Source organism: Eumetopias jubatus, unplaced genomic scaffold (assembly GCF_037043125.1).
Source record: "Eumetopias jubatus isolate StellerSeaLion01/CBP00866 unplaced genomic scaffold, mEumJub1_p1.0 scaffold_16, whole genome shotgun sequence".
NCBI lineage: Eukaryota > Metazoa > Chordata > Mammalia > Carnivora > Otariidae > Eumetopias > Eumetopias jubatus.
The window spans coordinates 36,478,356-36,499,056 of record NW_028274822.1 but is presented as its reverse complement, the minus strand read 5'-3'; the positions used below and the strand labels follow the sequence as shown (position 1 = coordinate 36,499,056).

Below are 20,701 nucleotides of genomic sequence, written 5' to 3'. Positions count from 1 at the left end.
AATAAAGTGAAATAAACTGGCAGATGGCAACCTCATAAATCTTCAGTGGTGAACAAATGGTTTAAATTAGTCAGAGAAGTAAAAAACAAAAGGTGTTTGATTACTTTCCCAAAGGAAAGAAGCAGCTAAAATCATTGCAGGAAAATGCCTTCTGAGGATTGGGGGAAAAGTACTGACAATTTTTTGTTTTGGAATTCTCGTACACGCTTCAAACAACTTAAGCAGTATGAAAGTTAAAATATAAAGGCTAGTTCAGTTCAGATCCTGGATGTTTTTAAAGGAGTGACATCTCAGATTGCTTTGGTTATTTTTTAATACCATCTGTGTAGACAGGTGGGAGCAAGAGCGTGAGCCTCTGGGGGAGCAAGGAGCATTGTTGCTGAATATGTGCCCAGATGCTCAGATTCTACCCACACCGTCTCAGTGTTAGGGCCACGATGAAGGAAACCTAGGCTCCCCTTCTGCAGCGTCACCATGACCAAAGCACAGAACACTTTGGCATCACTGGCTTCTAAGAAACTACAGAGATGACCAGCCCTGAGAACTCTGTCATCAGACCCAGGATGCCAGCCACCCCGCCCGGGTAGATCCTGAATCACAGTCATGTGAACATTTGTGCATTTGTGGATTAGGCTGTCTTGTCCAGTTTTTTATTTTATTCTTAATTTTTTGCATTAATATAAAGGCAAATTGACTTGTCCAGTTCTAGGACTTTTAAAATCTAGTAGTGACCATTGTAGTCAGGATTGAGAACCACCCTGTGTCCCAGAAAAGGTCTTGTGCTAGCTCTTTCTAGTCACACCCTTCACCCACCTGGAGCCTCTGGTGACCACTGATCTCTTCCCATGACTATGGTTTTTTCTTTTCGAGAATGTCATAAAAGTGGAACCGTGCAGTGGGTAACCTTTTGAGACTGGCTTCTTTCACTCAGCATGACGGATGCTTTTGAGATTCATCCAAGTTGTGGTATGTAACTGTAGTTGGTCCCTTTTGATTGCTGAGCACCACTGCATTACCAGGGCGTACCACAGTTGGTCTGTTCGTCTGTCGAAGGATTATGTAGCTTGATTTGGTTTTTGGCAATTGTGAATTAAGCTGCTACAGATACTCACGTATAAGTTTTTATGTGAACATAAGTTTTCATTGTTCTAGTGTCAATACCTACAAATGGAATTCCGGGGTCATATGGTAAATCTGTGTTTAACAACTTTGAGGAGCTATAATTTGTCTTTTTGTTCTCTCCACAGTGTCTTTCACAGAGGAAAGGCCTTTTTAACTTGGATGAAGTTACAGTTTCTCAACCTATTCTTTTTTGATATCATGTCTTAAGAGTTTGTTGCCCTAACATGGGTCACAAAAATTTCCTTCTGTGTTTCCTTTTAAAAGTTTTGTAGTGTTACCTTTGACTTTGAGATCTGTGATGCCTTTTGAGTTAATTTTTGTGTAACTTTTAAGGTTTGAGGTTCATTTTTTTTTTTTTTTTTTGCATATGAATTCCAGTTCCAACACCACTTGTTGAAAGTACTATCCTTTCTCTGTTGAACTGCCTTTGCACCTTGGTCAAAATCGCTGGGCTGTATTTGTGTCCTCTATTTCCAGACTCCCTGTATTGTCCCCCTGATCCGTGTGTCTGTCCCATGACCTGTGCCACACCGTCTTATTCCTCTAGCTCTAGAGTAGATCTTACCTGTTTTCAAAATTGTTTTGGTTCATTTGTTTTGCCATATAGCATTTAGCACCTGCTTGTCTAAATCCACAAAAAATTCATGGTGGTATTTTTATTGGAATTGAGTCAGATTTGTAGATCAGTTTGGGGAAAATTAACATCTTGACTATATTGAGTCTTTCAGTCCAGGAACATAGTATATCCCCATTTGTTTAGATTGTCTTTGATTGCTTTCACCAGCACTTTTACTTTCTAGCATATAGATCTGCACATGATTTGTTAGATTTATACCTAAATATTTTACTATAAATAGTATTTTTTTAAAAATTCAGTTTGTAACTGTTTACTATCAATATAGAGATAAATTGGTTTTTTATATATTAACCTTAAATCATATGATATTGTTAAACTCATGGTTTTATAAATTTTTTGTAGATTCCTCACAATTTTTTACATAGACAATTATGCTGTCTATGATGGGAATAGTTTTGCTTTTTCCTTTCTGATCTATATGTCTTTTTTAAATTTCATAAACCCTGTCTTGTTCCCAATCTCAGAGGGAAAGTATTCAGCCTGTCACCATTAAGTATGATATGAGCTGTAGGTTTTTCATAAATGTCATTTATCAGCTGGAGGAGATTCCTTCTATTGCTGGGTTGCTGAGAGTTTTCTGTTATGGATGGATACTGAATTTTATCAAAAATATCAGAAATATTTTTTGATTCAATTGACATTATTTTTTTTTTTTTTAAAGATTATTGATTTGAGAGGGGATGGTGAGAGGGGCAGAGGGAGAGAATTGCAAGCAAAGTCCCCACTGAGTGCAGAGCCTGATGCCAGGCTCAATCCCACATCCCTGAGATGATGACCTGAGCTGAAATCAAGAGTCAGATGCTCGGGCGCCTGGGTGGCTCAGTTGGTTAAGCAACTGCCTTCGGTTCAGGTCATGATCCTGGAGTCCTGGGATCGAGTCCCGCATCAGGCTACCCGCTCAGCGGGGAGTCTGCTTCTCCCTCTGACCCTCTTCCCTCTCGTACTCTCTATCTCTCATTCTTTCTCTCTCAAATAAATAAATAAAATCTTAAAAAAAAAAAAAAAAAGAGTCAGATGCTCAACTGACTGAGCCACCCAAGTGGCCCACCAGTTGATACCATTATGTGAATTTTCTTGTTCAGACCATTAATATGGTAGATTAATTACATTTACATTAAATACATTTATTGGTTTTTTTGTACTGAACCAATCTTGTTATTATTTTTAATATATTATAATATATTTAATATAATATATATAAAAATATATAAATATATATAAATTAAATATATAAAATAATATATATATAAATAATATAATTATTTTTAATATGTTACTTTATGAAATACAGCAATGTTTATATATCTTAAACATATATATATGTTTATATATATATGTAATATATCTCAAAATAGTTTTGTTCAGGATTTTTGCATCTAGGTTCATCAGGGACGTTGGTCTGTAGTTTTCTTGTAGTATTTTTTTCTAGTGATTCTGGTCTCGTAAAAGAAAGAAAGGAAAGATAGAAAGAGAAGGGGAGGGTGGAAGGAGGGAGGGAGGAAATAAATTATTTCCCCACTTGCTTGGGTTCAGGCCACAGGTTCTGACCTGCCTCTTTTAAACTGTGGTTCCAGTGTCAGCTCAATTTTCAAAGTCTTTGATACAACGTTTAAGGTCAGATTGACACATAAACAGCTCAGGGATGGCCCCAGAAGTCTTTTTTTTAATAAGATTTTTATGTATTTATTTGATGGAGAGAGACACAGGGAGAGAGGGAACACCAGCAGGGGGAGTGGGAGAGGGAGAAGCAGGCTTCCCGCTGAGCAGGGAGCCCGATGCGGGGCTCGATCCCCAGACCCTGGGATCATGACCTGAGCTTCCAAAGGCAGACACCTAATGACTGAGCCACCCAGGCGCCCCGACCCCAGAAGTTCTTAAATAATATTTTGCACTTGCTTTGCCAGGCTCTTCATTTTCCCTGACCTCCCGAATACTTTCTAGTTCCCTGGGGCTTTCCTTTTTGGTCATCCAGCTAAAAGCTGGGGCTCGGTCGCCTCACTTTGCTATGTATTTTCTGTGACTGTTGCCATGTCTGGGGCCAAGCCAAGAGAAGACAGCACGTGCCCAGGGGACATGTGTCCATCACATGGGATTGCCGTCTACCGAGGAGAACTGTACCTATTTGTACCTTGTACAAACATTAAAAAGAACAAAGTAAAGCCAATATGTACATTCTTTATTGTGTTTTTTCAATGTTTTAATTGAAAGGAAGTGACAGAACCACTTTGGGACCCGAAAGGAAGGAGTAGAGCAACTGGAGAGCAATAAAACCTTGGGCTTTACCCTGTCGACTCCCTTAGTCTGGCCCTGCTGGGGCCATAGCCCCACTGATTGGAGAGCAAGGTTCCCTTCCCCAGAGCTGTAGGAGACCACCAGCCCCTATTGCCACTGCTGTCGCTACTAGGAGACCCCTTTCCCACTGCTCAAGTCGGCGCTAGAGGATTGCCCTGGAGCTGTCTCTGCACCTGATACCCCCTTCCAGGTTTGGGGCTACCTGAGCTCCGGCTGGGGAATACCAGAGGACAGATGGTCAGCTAGTTACCAGTTGAGTTGAACTTCCAATTCTGATCTTCTTCCCCAATCCACCTGCCACTGTGTACTTCTTAAAGTCTTCCAATACCTGCTCCATTCATGCTGTCCACGGCACACAGTAGCACTGAGATGGGGTGGAGGATGTCTACCCCATCTTACCCAGAACCAGAGCTCCTTCCACTTCTCTCCAGATGCTTGCTACTATAGAGCAGTGACCAAAGCCACTTAGAATTAATGAATTAACAGAAGTTACCAAAAAGTGTGTCACAATACTGGAGAAGGAGAAATGAGAGAAACATAATGACCCCTTACCTTTAATAATGTTGTTTGTGAAATGTTATAATGGGAACTATTACCTTCTTTTATACTACTACTTATAGTCACTAAGGAATTTGAACCTATAAGAATCAATCCTTCTGATGACTTTTTGCCTCCTCTGCCTTCCATCGTTAATTTTAACCAGAAACAAATAGAAGCAAAGGGTATTTTTAAATTAGTAGGTAGATACTGCTTTTTATAAATACCATCATCATTTTTCCTCAACCAGACTTGATTCTGATATTATTTAAAGTCTGTTCATTTGGGGGCTCAGTCGGTTAAGTGTCTGACTCTTGGTTTCGGCTCAGGTCATGATCTCAGGGTTGTGAGATCAAGCGCCACATCGGGCTCCATGCTGGGCATGGAGTCCGCTTGGGATTCTCTCTCTTCCTCTCCCTCTCTCTCTGCCCCTCCCTGCCTCTCTCTCCCTCCCTAAAAAAATAAGAATGAAAAAAGTTTTCATTTCTACCTTAAATTTGAAATATAGTTTAAATATTTATAACAATTAAAATTATAGTATGCCCTATGTGCAAAAGCCAGTCTGAGTTCTCATATAGTCCAGACAAATTTTCTCTTTTTTCTTGAAACAGGGACCTGCTCTCTAACCTTCTAGCTTATGCTTTCCCCTTTCTCTCACGTCCCATCCCCCTTTCTTGCCTAGAATGTGCTTTATGTATGAGATCCAGAAAATTTAGGGCAAGATTTTTAAATTCCTTCTGAAACAGGAGATTAAAGGAGAGAGAGAGAGACCATTTTAGAATAAATGAAAGTGAATTTAGACTCTACCTGGGACTTTTCTTCTCTATGGTATTTGTTTTACAATGGTGCGCACCTACATATTATATGAACACTGACAATGGAATTTCTCTACTACCTGGTTGGAAAATTACAGTATGATTTGGGAAACATCAAAGGGCTGGGGTAGGGTCTGTCACTAAGAATATACTACATTGTTCCACCTTTCCAGAAAATTCTGACCATGATTCCCACTGAAGAAGAGAAGCAGAAGATCCAGGAGGCGCAGCTGGCCAACCCTGATGTGCCACTGGGCAGTGCTGAGCAGTTCCTCCTCACGCTCTCCTCCATCAGCGAGCTCTCGGCTCGGCTCCACCTCTGGGCATTCAAAATGGATTATGAAACAACAGAAAAGGTATACGCTTAAGAAGGGAGTTAGCCAGCCCTCTCTCCCAGTGTTGAGAAAGTCAGTTTTGTATTAGTGAAGGGAGTGAGGTATCATTCTTGAGTGAGGGTTTGAAGGGCAAGTTGATTATGATGAGGTTGTGTCTGCACTGAGTGATTGGCGGCCTGGCAGTGAGGCATTTTTCTCCAGTGGCAGCCTGGAGAAAGCCTCAGACACTTGCTTCAGGGTACCAGATGACTGGTTAAAAAAAATTTTAATTTTCTATGTAAACTCATTGTAAAAATTTGGAAAACATAGAAATGCACAATATAGAAAGTGACTTATAATCCTTCCACCCGATGACAGTCACCTAAACTGCCATTGTCTGTGGCAGTTAGCCTGGCAGAGTCACTTTGAGAATCTCTATAGGAAGTTGAGGATGAGCTACTCTAAGAGGTTGAGAGGAGAATAGAAGGAAAGGAACCTTAACAGTGAAGGCATGGGAAGATTCATCTGAGTAAGAAGTGGAAGGAGCAGGTGTCTTCTGGACTGGGGAAATGGGAGTATTTTTACAGGCTGAGCAGAAGGAACCAGTAGAGGGGAAAGAGATGGAAGGTGAGCTGGAATGAGCTTAATTGAGAGGAAGTGCCCAAAGGAGACAGATTCAAAGCATAGGAGAGCCTGTAAGGTCTCCATCCTCTGGCAAAGGAGGCAGCAGGGTTTTATCCTGAGGACCAGATAGGTGGCAGTGCGTGTAGGGGCATCAGGAGGGAACCATGGTGTTTGAATTCATTCAGAAATCAAGTGAGGATGAAGAGATATAGAACTGCTGAGGTGATTTGGTGTGACGTAGTCTCAAAACCAGTGTGGAAGTCTGAGAGAGTGGCAGTTACGAAGGCAGTGGCAGTAATGAGGATGACAGTCTTCTAGAAAGTAACCAGGGCTAAAAAGTGCCAGCCACAGAGTGCCCAGAGGGGAGGTTAGGAAACCTGAAGGGTCCAGGGACAGTGAGGGACAGTTTCTGGAGTCATCTGCCTAGAAGGAGAAAGAGAAGAAGAAGACCGTGGTCCAGATGCAGAAGGTACATGCAAAGGAAGTAGAGAGAGGGGAGGGTGGTCTAAGGGTCCTGCCTGAGCTTGGCAGATGGGCAGGAACAGGGGGAGACTTGTCACCCCAGCACAGGTAGCCACACATACCCATTTGGTCTCCACTGAGGAGAGTTTGAGGACTAGACTTCCCCGCTGCCTTTTGGCACTTTTCCATACTTAGCAGCATGGGCCCATCATATGGGACTGCCTTATACCAAGGAGAACTTCACTTGGTTACCTTGTACAAAAGTTAAAAAGAACAAAGTAAAGCCAAAATGTGCATTCTTTATCATCACCTTGCAACTTTTTTTAATTGAAAGGAAGTGGCAGAACCACTTTTGGATCTGAAGGAAGGAATAGACCAACTGGAGAACAATAAAACCTTGGGCTTTATCCTGTCTACTCTCTTAGCCATTGGGAACTTTCTAAATGGAACTAATGTAAGTGTTTTATATCCCTTATTCTCCTGCCTCCTTTGTCACAAAATCCCTGCCCTTCATTAGCTGAGGGAGGTTGTACCTCTGGTCCTCCAAAGCACAAATGAAGCAACTTTTGTATTTTCTTGCTGGAAAATCTAGAAGGAATTTTGTCCTTCACTTATCAGGGCCTATTTATTTGAGTCTGTATCTTGCTATTAAATAAGAAAATTTAGAAAAATAAGCATCCTGTTCCTTATGTGGCTTGGCTACTCTCAAAACTGACGTTGGAGAGAATTTCTCCCATCTCCCTCCCCCATTTTTTCCTGAACTTATCGCTCAAATATTTGTACTTATGCACATTATAAACCAACTTAAAAAAAAAATTGTCCTGTCTTTGGTCAAGAGGTAGGAAAGTAGAGGGCAAAGAGAGAAAGAAGTTGTAGATACCCAGATGGCAGAAACCCAGCCCTACAGCTCCCTGATTTAGGGATAGAGGCCTGGGACAGCTTGTGGCTGATGGCTGTGGTGGAAGAGGGCTGGAGGCCCATTTCATGCTCAGTTGTAGCTGGTCCCTATGTGATCAGCTAAGGGTGATGGAACATGTGGCCTGAGAAGCTCCAGTCACAGAGGAATGAAATATTAGGCTACCCCAACAGGGCATTGATTCTAGCCCTTTGTGCCTTTCTGAGAGCCTGTGTAAAACTTGTTTTTGTCTTTTATTTAATGTTCACCAAACAGGCCAAAGCGTTTGAGTTAAGCTACCTCGAGAAGGTTCCAGAAGTCAAAGACACCGTGCATAAGCAGTCACTTCTCCACCACGTGTGCACCATGGTGGTGGAAAACTTCCCAGACAGCTCTGATCTGTACTCTGAGATCGGGGCTGTCACCAGGTCAGCCAAGGTACGTCCATGGGTGCAGAGGAGGGGGCCATGCCTTTCCCTCAGATGTTGGATCTTTGTCAGTCAGCTCTGAGGAACATAGGCTCTATTAAGTAAAAACGTCCAAGTGCTGCTTGCAACCCTTGCTCTAGATTTTGTGGATATGACTTGTCTGGTGCCTTTTCTAATGGGCTTTTAAGATCCTTTTCCCACCTCTGGTTCTCCATCAGCTTCTTCCCTACTGAGCTATGTGAGGCAGGTCCGCCATCCCGGTCCTAAGCCCTGCATCCGCCGTGGAGCAGTGTTACTCAGCAGGCCTGGATTCTCCCGAGCATGAAAACTTCTCCACTTGCCTTGGGTGGGCAAAAATGTCACAACGATGCAATTTGGCTCCTCCTCAGACTTCCATAGGACCCTGCAGTGAGGCGTGGAGCCAGGAGAGAGAGGGCACCTGGCCTTCTGCTCCCTCACGGATTGGCTGGCTATTCCTATCTTACACAGAGGGAACAGTTTTATAGGGCTGTAAACAGTATATAGCTTTGGCCCCTCGGCTGCAAACTCTTAAATTGGGTGCACACTTAAGATCTTCATGAACTTGTGGTTTATTAGAAAAGAGACCATTGCAGTAGCTGGACTCCCAGCTGCCCCCACTTGCAGGAGCATCACTGAGGCTGAACAACCCCCGAGGAATCCCCAACTCAGCACAGCTGGACAATGTGAGGGTCTCGGGAGCAACAGGAAACACATGGGGAAGGGCTGAATAGGGCAACAGGAGTCAGGTCAGTGTGTGGGAAACTTCTGGAAACCCAGCCTGGGCAGGCTGAGGAGCTGAAAGCGGACGACCTTTAGTTGTGGGACACTCTGGACCCTAGTATAAGAAGAGGAGAGAGGGTGGTGGGCAGTGGGGAAGGGGCCCCCTGAAGTCTCCCTCACGGAACTCTCTCTTGCCGCCTTCTCCCACAAAACTGACTTGTGGGGCCCCAGGGGCTGGGACCCTCCTTCATCTGCCTCAGGAGCAACAGGCCGGCAGCTGCCAAGTACAGCAAGCAGGGGGCCCTGGGCCGGCCTGAGAGTGGGCCTGCCTTGTGGCAGAAGGAGGCATGGCCAGCGATCCCCCAGCTCCAACAGCTGACCACAGGCTTCTGAGAACACAGACTCATTTACTTCACAGGCACCCTTCCTGTGTTTACTCCGTGCCAGGCCCTGTTCTGAAGTCTTTACAAATATCGCATCTGTGTCCTGACCAAGACCAAAAGCCCTTCTGCGTGTGGCAGCTGGGGGTCCTCCAGCAGCTGTTCTGACACCCGCCGTGAGCACCTTCTCAGAAGGCAGTTTGTTAGGAATACCTTTGTCTGAGACGGAGTCTGCTACATATCTGCAGTCATATTTGTCCTGTTTCCAGGCCCACACAGAACAAATCAGTTCCTTAGGTTATGTGGTCCTTTGTTCTTTCCCAGGGCTGCCTTCTAGGTGGAGCCTGCTTGGAACAAAAGCAGCCTGGCCTAGGAGTTCTGACACCAGGCTGGCCCCCAGTGACTGCCCCAGCGGCCCCCCACCCCACCCCAGTATCAGGCCTTTCCCAAAGGCTGTTCAGTTTTTAATTAAGTAATAACAAACTAACTTATCCTTATGCAAAGATTGGCTACACAAGCCAAAAGTGCAGGTCGATTTTACCTATTAACGGTGGTAGTTGCTAAAGATGACTGTTGATCCAGCTCCCTGTGACTTGCAAGAGGCCATCTACCACTTCTCAGTCTTTACTCCCAAAGCCTTTTGGGGTATCGAGGGGTCCTTCTGTGTAGACAGGCACAAAATAAGCCTCAGGAAACCTCAGCCCTACTTGCATTCTCTCCATCCCCTGGTGTGTCGCCCGTGGGGCCTCAGCACTGCGGACCCCAAGGGGCAGGCTGCTCTGGCATCTGCAGGGTAGACATGTCCCTGAGCTGTCCCACAGTGTCCCAGTCTGACTTGATAAGGTTTGACTCTGCTTCAGAGCACAGCTCATGGGGCTTCCTACACACGAAAGTGGCCCGTGTGGGTCAGTCATCAGGAGAGGTCTTCCTGGCAAGCACTTCCTTCTCAAAGGAGGCGGCCAGGCCAGTGCTGTCTCTGGGGTGGAATTTTTTAGGGGCAAATCTAGGCTTACAGCATGCTGGTTGAGAACTTAGACTCTGGAGCCAGAGAGATTTGGGTTCAGATCCCAGTTCCACTACTTAGAGCTGTGTGGTCTCTCACAAGCTACTTCACCTCTCCTGTGCATCCGCTTGTCTCCTCCCAAGTGGAGCTAGTAACAGAACCTGAGATCAGGGGATAATTGTGAAGACTCAGGTGGCCTGGGCCCATGGCCTCTGGCCGGACAGGCAGCCGGATGAGACAGCCTTCCAACCCTGTCCAGAGAAGCTACATTAAGCTCAACCCTCAAATTGCAGCTCATCAAGAGCTCCCCCACCTGGCTTCTGTGGGCAGTCGGCTACTTTCTCCTGCCCCCACCTTAAGGGCTCGCGGTGGACTCTTCCTCGGAAAACCGTCTCTTACTCGGCGTCCGCTGGCTGATCTACCCGCTGCCGCGCCGGGCAAGCTTCGCCACGTTAGACTGCACGGGCCTGCTCGGGGCCTGTCTGAGCGGAATGGAGGTTATTTTATTGTGTATCAGGGAGCTGCCAGATGCAAATGAAGACAGATCCAGGGAGCTAGGATTAGACATATTACAACCGGCTTGAAATCTCCTAGACATAGTAGTTGTCAGTCCCAGGTCATCCGGATCCTTTTCTAGACTTACTCTTCGAACTGTTTAGTGCTTTTCTAACTCTACATTTTTTTTTCCTTCTTGGCTGAACACCTGATTTTTTTTCTCAGCTCCACTATATCCTAGGAAAGTGAAGCTTTTTCTACTCTGGACCCAGAATTCCTTTGGTTTCAGGCAAAATATTTTTCCCAAAGTCCCATGAACCCCCTGCTTACCTGAATCCCAGGGGTCCGCCTAAACTTGCCTCCTGTTTTTGGCTCTTCAGCACCCAAGAAACCCAGGACTTGCCCTGTCTTGCCTGGTCCCCAGGGCATCCGTTGTGCTCAGCTTGGCATCATCCCATCTGGTGATAGATCTTCTGACCTTCGTTGACTTGATCCCCTCCATTGTCTCGTGGAGGGCAGGACCACTGCAGCAAACGCCCTGGGCACGCCCATCCAGGCTCACATCCCCTGACCTCTGTCATCTAAGCAATGGCGCCTCACCTCCATGCATCTGCTTTCTCCCTCTGACCTTGATTTGCCCAGCGTTCGCCTTCTCCCGCCAACTCCCACTCTGCATCTACTTCTGTGCCCTCAGTCTCCTCCCTAAAGCTCACCTATTTATCTGTTTCTGCCTCCCTCCCCCCACCACCTGCTTTCTGAGTTTCTTTCCCCTGTCCCACAGCCCTGACGAACTCTTTGATTCACATAATTTCTAGTCTAGAAATTCAGTAAAAGCATCACTTTAGAAAGCCTCATTTCAGGCTACCTCAGTTAATCCAGACTGTTTCCACTTCCCTGAAGAGCACAGTGGGAGCTGTGTCACATCTGTTCTTTGCACACATGGCTTACATCTGCCAGCAAGACCTCTCTCTCTCTCTTTTTCTCTCTCTCTCACACACACACACACACAGACACACACGCATGCATACCTGTGGGTTCTGTACATCCTCAGCGTTTGGTCTGTACACCTGTCTATACAATGAGCCTCCTTGAGAACAGCAACTTAGTCTCATTCAACATCTGTCTTTGCATTCTCAGTGCCTGCTATAGGAACTGACATACACCAGTTTCTCCCTGGGTGTGGGTCAAATGAATGAATGGGTGGAGAAATAAAATTTGTCACACCGTGTAAAAGAGATCACTGTGAAGAGACGCCGTCCGCCCCTGAGCTGGCCCCACCATATTAGAACCATCCCTGTATGACGGGTGTGTTCCTATAACCCTAAGTGAAAAATCATCTCTGAAGAACAAGAGTGCTCTGAAAAATTTTATGAGACATCTGCTCAGTTCATCTTGTACTGGTTCCTTGATATCATGTTTTAATTTACAGTTCCCAAAGACTTTCCTAAGATTTCTTTCCAAATTGGGGGTGGGGGAGTGATATTTGCATTGGGTTCATTGGGGGGAATAGCTTTATCACTAAATAATCTGATGTCAAGATAATGACAAATACACACATGTGGATGATTTTTAAGCCATAAATATATTTGTATTTCAAGATGCCAATTTGGTTTTGATGATTGTTTCTCCCGGAGGCAGTTGAGTTTCCTGGTTCAGGTTGGTGTCCGCTTGTTTCAGTGCATTTGCCATCATTCTCCCTCTGATTTTCAGGTTGACTTTGATCAACTTCAGGATAATTTATGTCAGATGGAGAGAAGATGCAAAGCTTCATGGGATCACCTCAAGGCAATTGCAAAACATGAAATGAAACCAGTTTTAAAACAGCGAATGTCAGAGTTCCTAAAAGACTGTGCAGAGCGAATTATAATTTTAAAGATTGTCCATCGAAGAATAATTAACAGGTAAGTGGATGAAGGAACTAATGGCAACACCTATACAATGGCACGTTAAAAATATTCTACAAGCCAAGATCTGAAGGTTAAGTTTACAAAAGTTGTACTGTAAGTTCTGTGTACATAGAAAATACACCTTTGCCCATGTTTGTTTCATGGGTATTTTTCTTACACACACACCCCAATAATGTAATACCATTGAATTTTGAGGTTGGAAGGAATCTCAGAGGTAATGTGATCCAAAAATCCCATTTGATCCGGAATTGCCTCTCTAAGCTCTCTGACAAGTTGTATCTCTGCATCTGCTTAAACAGTTTTGCGTGCATACAGCACGTGTCCTAGCAAGGCAGCTTGACTTGTTAGAAAAGCTCCTTTATATAATCTACAGTGCTCCTTCCAGAACCTTCCACTTAACTGATTCTCTAAGGCTGCTGTGCAGCAGCCTGCCTAAATGAGGCCTGGGCCCCCAATGTGTGCCACCTCTGGACCAGCTGCCCTTAGAGTCCCAGGATCCAAGAGGACCCTGGGAGACATGCAGGGCTGTATGAGGCCTTGCTTGCCAGCAAGGAGGCTAGCTGGGGTCTAGGAGCTGGCTGGGGTCTGCTCCATAGCAGTCCAGGGCTGGCTCGCCTGTAAGCAGTGGCAACACCGGGACAAGAACCTGGGTTTTCTGACTTCCTGGGCTAGGCCGTTTCTGACCACGTACCACCAGAGTATCTTTGCGGTATTACAGAGTATGGTTGTAGGTCCCCTGGCCTGGCCTTTGGGGTTCGAATGCTCTGTTCCAGGCCTTACTGAGTAGGTGTGCAGGTCTCCAGACCTGCAGGCTGTAGTCCACCTGGAGCAGGTGCTCTGGTGACAGGCCTTCTGAAACAGGCCTCATCGAGGTTCTGTGAAGGGAGCCCTCCCCTTGGGGCCTTTCCCAGGGACCTGCCCCCCTCAGGTACATTCCCAGGCCAGTGTCTAAGCACTTGATTATTTTTTTAAACAGAGGGGCGGTATTTTCATTTATCCCTGTCTGTTTTGTATTTTTTTTAATTAACTTTTTATCTCTCTCCTTCCCTCCCACCCTCCTTTAACCTTCTTTTTTCTTTCCTTCCCTCACCCTCCTTGAACCCCTACAACCTAATTGTCTTGTCTGCCTCCGAGCTTTTACCCACCTTGTGCCATTTGCTGTTTTAGTAACTGTATACCTCCTGGGTCTCGATCCAGACTGTTGTAGGGCGGAGAAGGCGGTGGTAGTCTTTAAATGTTAGCCAGGACAAGAATAAGGAACAGAATCTTCCCTCCAGGTTGACGACTGTCCATTACTCAGTACTTCTGGAATTCAATCGTGAACCCCTCTCGCTGCCCTCCACCTTGACCTCACAGGGCCCCCTGGAGTGGAGGGACTTATCAGAGGTTTGGTTAGATTTCTTAGTGAAATCAAAGTACGCTATGCTCTTAACATGTTTAAAAAGTGGAGGCAGGGAATGTGAGCTGCTTTGGCCCTCCGTGCTTCGTATGATACGAGCAATTTCCAACTTAAAACCGCTCAAGTAAACAAATAGTTTCCACTTGGAATGTCCTGAAACTGGAGCAATTTTCTGAAAGTCTTGTAAAGCTGTTAGGCCTGATCACGTTAGCCATTTTATCCCTGACAGGTGAAAACTCATTTTGGTGTTACAGCTATTCCTTAAGCTATAGGCTCGTGTGTGTATGTGTGTGTGTGTATAAGATGCATATAATGTTTGCTCTGATTGTCCCATTCTCCCTGGTAAGCTGGTCACCCAAATGATGGTTGCTCTTGCATGACCTAGATCCCTGTCTCCTCGCTGGTGCCTGTCCCACTGGGGATGACCAGCACGAGCTAGGAATCATGGGCAGTATAAAGGGCCATGGCTAAAGTGTGGGTCCAGGTAGTGGCCAAGCCAAAGCACCTAAACCATAAAACCCTGGCTTCAAATGAAGTTGGTAGCAGGAACGCAATATGTAGAAGTGATGAAAGTAGGAATATCTTGTTGAAATGGCCATGGGGGCCTGAGAGCCCCAGAGGCTCTGCTTCCTCTTCCCCTCCCCAACTACCAGCAGTTCCCAGGAACATCGCCTGTGACCGCTCTGATCTAACACGTTCCCCTTACACACTGGGCAACTGAGACCCAGAGAGGAGTAAAACCCTAGCTGAGGTGGATACAGGTGGAATCCTTTGGGGCATGCAGACCAGCCTAGATAGAAGACTTCAGATTAGAAAGCTGGAAATAGCTAGGCCTTCGTCTTTTTTTCCTCACCTGCAAGTGTAAGAGTTATATTTTTATCTGTGTAATTAGAAATCCATTTAAGAGGGCACTTTTTGAAAGAAGCAGTTGTCCCACAGACACTACTCAAAGGTTCTCAGCGTGTGAAGGTTATCTGGCTCCTGGGGACGAACGCAAACCTTCACAGGTTGCAAGAGTTGCAGATCTGTTCTCATGACACTCACACGTGCAGAGAGAATAACTTTTGCTTGCTTCACTGTTCAGTCCAGCTGCTTCATGACCCACTGCCTGGTGGGGTAGCAGTCTGCTGACCTAGTCGATAATGTAAACAGCTAAACTTTGAGTCTCCTGGGTTCGACTTCAAGAGTTCGACCCGCCCCTGCTACCCTCTCAGAGTTGGCCTTGGGGAAGAACAGTGATTTCCAGAGCTCAGTGGTGAAGAAGGGGATAGGTTCCCGGATGGAGCCGTCTGGAACCTCACGAGCCTCCCATATGGACAGGCCAGGCTGGCCTCTGCTGGCACCCCCTGCTGTGATTGGCAGCTGAAGGGACAAGTCGTCAGGTCTCCCCTCTCCCTGCTCCACTCATCACCTCAGAGCCTCAGGCTCTCTGCTCACACCCTCTGTGTTCCCTAGGGCCCACTGTATACCGCGCAGGATCCCGTGAGGCCCGACGAGTCTGGCCAGACCCTCCTGCTTCCTCATCTAACCACGCTGCTCTTTGCACTCTGCCAGGGGTGCTCTGTTTGGGCCTGGAACCCCCTATCTTGCACAGGGACCCCCTGGTGGGACAGAAATCCTTCTTGGCCTCAGCACCTCTTAGCCTCTCAACAAACCTCTCTCCACTCCAGGGCCTCCTTGGAGAGAGATGAGAACCCACATCTAGCCACCCACCTTCCTGTCTGGCCCTCCCTTAGTTATTCCACTGGATCTCCACTGGGTAAAGGGGCAGATAAAAGAACCTAGACAATCCTCTTTAGGTAAAACTCAGCTTTCAAAACCGTAGCATGACTAAGAACATCTCGTTCTGCATGCCTGAACATGCATACTCCCCTTTCCTTTCACGCTGCAACCCCCCAGCAGCCTCGTCCCACCCCGCGGCTGAACAGGTGTGCTCACTCGCTCCCGTAGACTCGTGGGGCCATTACGCACAGGGTGGTAGGCACTGGCACACACGGGCCAGTGCAGGAAGGCCTCCGGAGAACTCCGCAAGGGGCTGGCACTCCAGGGGGAGAGATGGGGAGACAGGTGACACCCACACTGGCTTCCTGGTACCCCAAATTCCACCCCTCTCCTTCTTGGGCTGGACCCCATAATCATTGGCACACTTGGGGAAAAGAGTGGATGATGGAACAGAGCGAAGAGACTGATTGATTGTCCCCTGGATTTTTCTTGATACGCTATCCTGTGCTAACATATCATAGATCATAGATCCTATATCCCCTCTATAATGTCAGGTAGTAACTTTTTAGGAACTGCCAGACTTTTCCATAGCAGCTGAACCATTTTATGTTCCTACCTGCTGCTGTATAAGGGCTCCAATTTCTCCCCATCCTCACCAACACTTGTTACTGTCTGTGGTTTTGATTTGCATTCCCCTAATGACTAGTGATATGAAGCAAATTTTCATGCACTTATTGGCTATTTGTGTATCTTTTTTGGAGAAATGCCTATTCACATCCTTTGTCCATATTTTCTTTGTCTTTTTAGTGTTGGGTTGTAAGATTTCTTTATATATTCTGGATACAAATCTCTTATCAGATGTATGATTTGCAAATTCTCTCCCATTCCATGGGTTGTTTTTTCAGTCTTGGTGGTGGTCTTTGGAAACACTAAAGTGTTGAATTTTGATCAAGTCGAGTTTATCTATTTTTTTCTTTGGTTGCTGATGGTTTTGGTGTCACATGTAAGAAGGAAATCATTGATTAATCCAAAGTCATGAAGCTTACAGTCTGTGTTCCTCTAAGAGCTTTATAGTTCTAGCTAAATTTTCTGACTTTAAACAGCACTTTTTTCGGCCCCTTTATTTATAAGTTGTATGTTTTACTTTATTATTCTTCACACAAAGAATAAGCCCATTTCCCTCACCTGAAAAAAAAAAGAAAAGAAACCCCTATTCAAACTGTACAAATTAGATGATCAAAAACAAAAGTAGTTGTCCACAAATAGTGGGATCATTTATAGAAGACTGTTTGGTCTACATACAAATGTCCCTCTGTCTCCTAGTATCTTCTTTCTCATTTCCTGATAACTAGAAATGGTGTACATGTTTGCTTATTTAATTTCCTTTACAAAATGTTTAAGTCAATAAAATCCAATAATTTTTAATTTATAAAGTTAAATAGCTGAAATTTATTTTGCGCTGCTGTGTGGTGTTTCCTAATAAAATTAAGATTGTATGTGGGGCGCCTGGGTGGCTCAGTCTGTTAAGCATCTGACTCTTGATTTTAGCTCAGGTCATGATCTTAGAGTCATGAGACTGAGCCCCGCGTTGAGCTCCACACCAGGTGTGGAGCCTGCATAGGACTGTAGGATTCTCTCTCTCCCTTTCCCTCTGCCCCTCCTCCCTCCCCCCACTCATTTGTGCACACTCTCAAAAAAAAAATTGTATGTAATATAGGAAAATATTTCAGAATATTTACTCACAGAAAACTTAATCAGCATTTTTACAAACCATCAGTTAACAACTCATATGGTTGTGTTTATTCCAGTAGTCATTAAAGCATGTTCTCAAGAATTGCTAAGCTATATTTCTTTATTCCGTATTCAATTCTTACATAACCTAGAAACTTGTGCAGTATTTTCTTTAAGATAATGCTTTATCCTTTTTCTTACAAAAGCTTTGCACATACTTATAAGTGTGTGCTTATAAGCAAAAAGAAAACAGTAACTAATCTCCTAAAATCCTACCACCTAGACATCTTCCATCAGTGAGAAAGTGAGTTGAACTTGACTTCTGGTTGAATTTTTTGCTCAAGAAGACTCTATAACCCCAGAGCCCCAGGAATGAAGAACAATGCTTGCCTGATTGGTTTCGTGCTGAAAGTTTTTAGGCAGCTGGTTTTTGTTCCTTAGAGCCAAAGTCATCACCACTCTTGGGTTTTTCATTGCAGGTTCCATTCCTTTTTGCTCTTTATGGGTCACCCACCTTATGCAATTCGGGAAGTGAACATAAACAAGTTCTGCAGGATCATTAGTGAATTTGCACTGGAGTATCGTACCACCAGGGAAAGGGTTTTGCAGCAGAAACAGAAACGGGCCAACCACAGAGAGAGAAATAAGACCAGAGGGAAGATGATCACCGACGTAAGTTCCGTGAACTCCATCTCTTTGTGTCATTTATGGTGAAAGTAGATCGACCCCCACAGTTTAGGGGCTGTGCTTTTTTTTTTTTTTTGACTGGAAAAAAATGCCATCTTTTAAAAAGTGCTCTTAAACTCTTCCTCTCCTATTACAGTGAAAATCTGCTATATGACAGACGTGGGGCAAATACATGTAAATGAAGGGTGTGTGGCTAGTGGAGGAATTTTGACCCATGTTGGGGTGTTGTAGGATGTGGTGTCATTAAAGGCTTGATTCCATTTTCAAACTCTGGGATGTGCATTTTTGCAGAAGAAAAAAAATATAGAAGATAACTCCACTTATCCTAGGGAGACAGATAAACTGATTTGGGAATTGATTCAGGATTTTAATCGTTATAACAGTGCTATACAACCCGTCAGTTGACGCATCGACCACCCATTTGAGGCATCTGAATTGAGAAATAACGGATGTGGTGGCTCAGAGACATAACCTGAGGGGTTCTTGGCAGTCCCTTAGGTCAGAGAATATTTAGGTGGGGAGAGATCCGCAGAACAGTGAATCCAACTGGAGTTCCCTACAGCCCCTTGGGGGTGGGGGTGGAGGGCTGCACGCTTGTATGCTTCCCCTGCTCCTGGGCTCCCTTCTCCCACCTCAGCCCCAAACTCTGCAGGCCACAGGTGCCATGGGCATTCAGACACGAGACGCTCTGTCAATGGAGGGGAAAGGGATGTGTGAAGATGCCAGAGACAAAGACCTACCATGCAGGTGCCTCTTTCTGGTGGGTCTTTATGAAACTTAACCCATCTGTATATGGATCTGAGAAGTACACTGGCTCTCAGTGATTTGGAGAATGGGATGGGTAAATGTCCAAGTGATAGAGAGTGCCATCATCCTGAGGGTTGCAAGCCTCAACTGAGCTCAAGTCAGGCAGATTTCTTTGGAGAGGAATAAAATCAGTTCTGCCTTCTGTCTCCAGGTGGGTGTGCATGTTGTAGGAGAAACAGAGGGTGCGTGATTACTGCCCACATGCTTGACGGATGTGGAGACCGGATCCATTATCTTAAAAATTTTGTTGTAATTTTAAGGCATTTCTGAGAACAACAAGGGACTCAGCCCCTCACCATCCCTTCACCCAGACTCCTTGTTCCCCTGGAATTTTCTCACCCCTTAGATCACTTCTCTGCAGAGGGGCCCTTTGTACAGCCCGCTGACAGTTCTGAATGCCAGTGCCACCCGCTGAGAGTCTCTCTTCTCCTCTCTTGAAATCTGGGTTCCAGAGGACGTGTAGCCTCCCAGAGGACAGCAACAGGAAGCAAACTGAATCCATCTGGGCAAACTGTGGCCCACTTTTCATTCCAAGGTGTTATTTTTAAAAGTTTTAAAAGGGGCTTCCTCATTTCTGTGGAAGTGAGACACATTGGCAGGTGAAAACTATAAGCCCAATATGTTTATAGTTATGAAGACAAAAATTTCTTGCCAAATTCTTGAGATTTTTTTTTTTTACAGATCCTACTAATTTTCAAATTCTGCCCTTCTCTGAAAACATCCAGCTTGCCTATTTATAAACAGGGGTAAATGTTTCTAGAGTTTGACTGAAAAATATTTAAATTCCCATTAAAATGTGGACAGGGCAGGCTTCAGGGTTCATCCTCAACCTAGTCTGGTTTTCATTGGTCAAAGTGGCATCATTCACGTAGAGAGACTGCCATCTACTGGAAGTTTAGGATATTGTCACTCAAGACAAAGTGTAGAGCTTCTTTTCCCCTCTCAGGTTCCCCTGGTGTGCCCAGCGCCGCAGTCACAAGCTTATACCCCAAGGATGTCCTCATGATCTGGTTAGAAAACCACACGTACACAACTTAAACCACTAAAAACAAAACGCAGCAACAGGTGGAGTCTCTGGACATTAGAGCTGGAAATGATTTTTCGAGAAAACTGTGTGGCAAATCATTTTTAATATAGATGCTGGGTAAAATGAATGTGGAAGTGGTAGCAATTAAACAGAGATGATTTTAGAAAAACAACTGTTGTTTAAGACACACTGAAACCTGGGTAAAATCTGAAAGCCCTGCGTGTGGAGTCTGCCCTGTATCTGCCCTTGTGTGCCTGCCCCTTCTCTTCTTTCTCTGTTTCTGAAATGCAGAAGGCTTCCTTTCTCAAAATCCGGGGGCCCTCCCAGGTAGGAGTCAGTGAGAAATGAAGGGATTCCTCATCCTTTTGCCCCGAGCTAGTTCTAGACAAAATGGTGACTGGGCAGCATAAGACCACCGTGGCCCTTTCTGCTGTTGTCATACGCAAGATGGGCTGCAAGAACTCAGACTGTCGGGGCGCCTGGGTGGCTCAGTTGGTTAAGCGACTGCCTTCGGCTCAGGTCATGATCCTGGAGTCCCGGGATCAAGTCCCGTGTCGGGCTCCTTGCTCAGTGAGGAGTCTGCTTCTTCCTCTGACCCTCCCCCCTCTCATGCTCTCTCTCTCTCTCTCTCTCTCTCTCTCTCTCTCATTCTCTCTCTCAAATAAATAAATAAAAT

At 45.2% G+C, this 20,701-nt stretch overlaps 1 protein-coding gene across 7 annotated transcripts in view; it reads left to right on the top strand.

Moving 5' to 3' along the window:
• The window catches only part of FHOD3 (formin homology 2 domain containing 3), a 453,128-nt gene that overhangs the window by 410,006 nt on the left and 22,421 nt on the right, over positions 1 to 20,701 (top strand). For all 7 annotated transcript variants that reach the window (XM_028098359.1, XM_028098361.1, XM_028098360.1 and 4 more), the window contains 5 exons: positions 5,577 to 5,759; positions 7,138 to 7,257; positions 7,975 to 8,136; positions 12,456 to 12,646; positions 17,984 to 18,176. In XM_028098359.1, the coding sequence (XP_027954160.1) occupies positions 5,577 to 5,759; positions 7,138 to 7,257; positions 7,975 to 8,136; positions 12,456 to 12,646; positions 17,984 to 18,176 (849 nt within the window). The remainder of the gene's footprint in view (positions 1 to 5,576; positions 5,760 to 7,137; positions 7,258 to 7,974; positions 8,137 to 12,455; positions 12,647 to 17,983; positions 18,177 to 20,701) is intronic.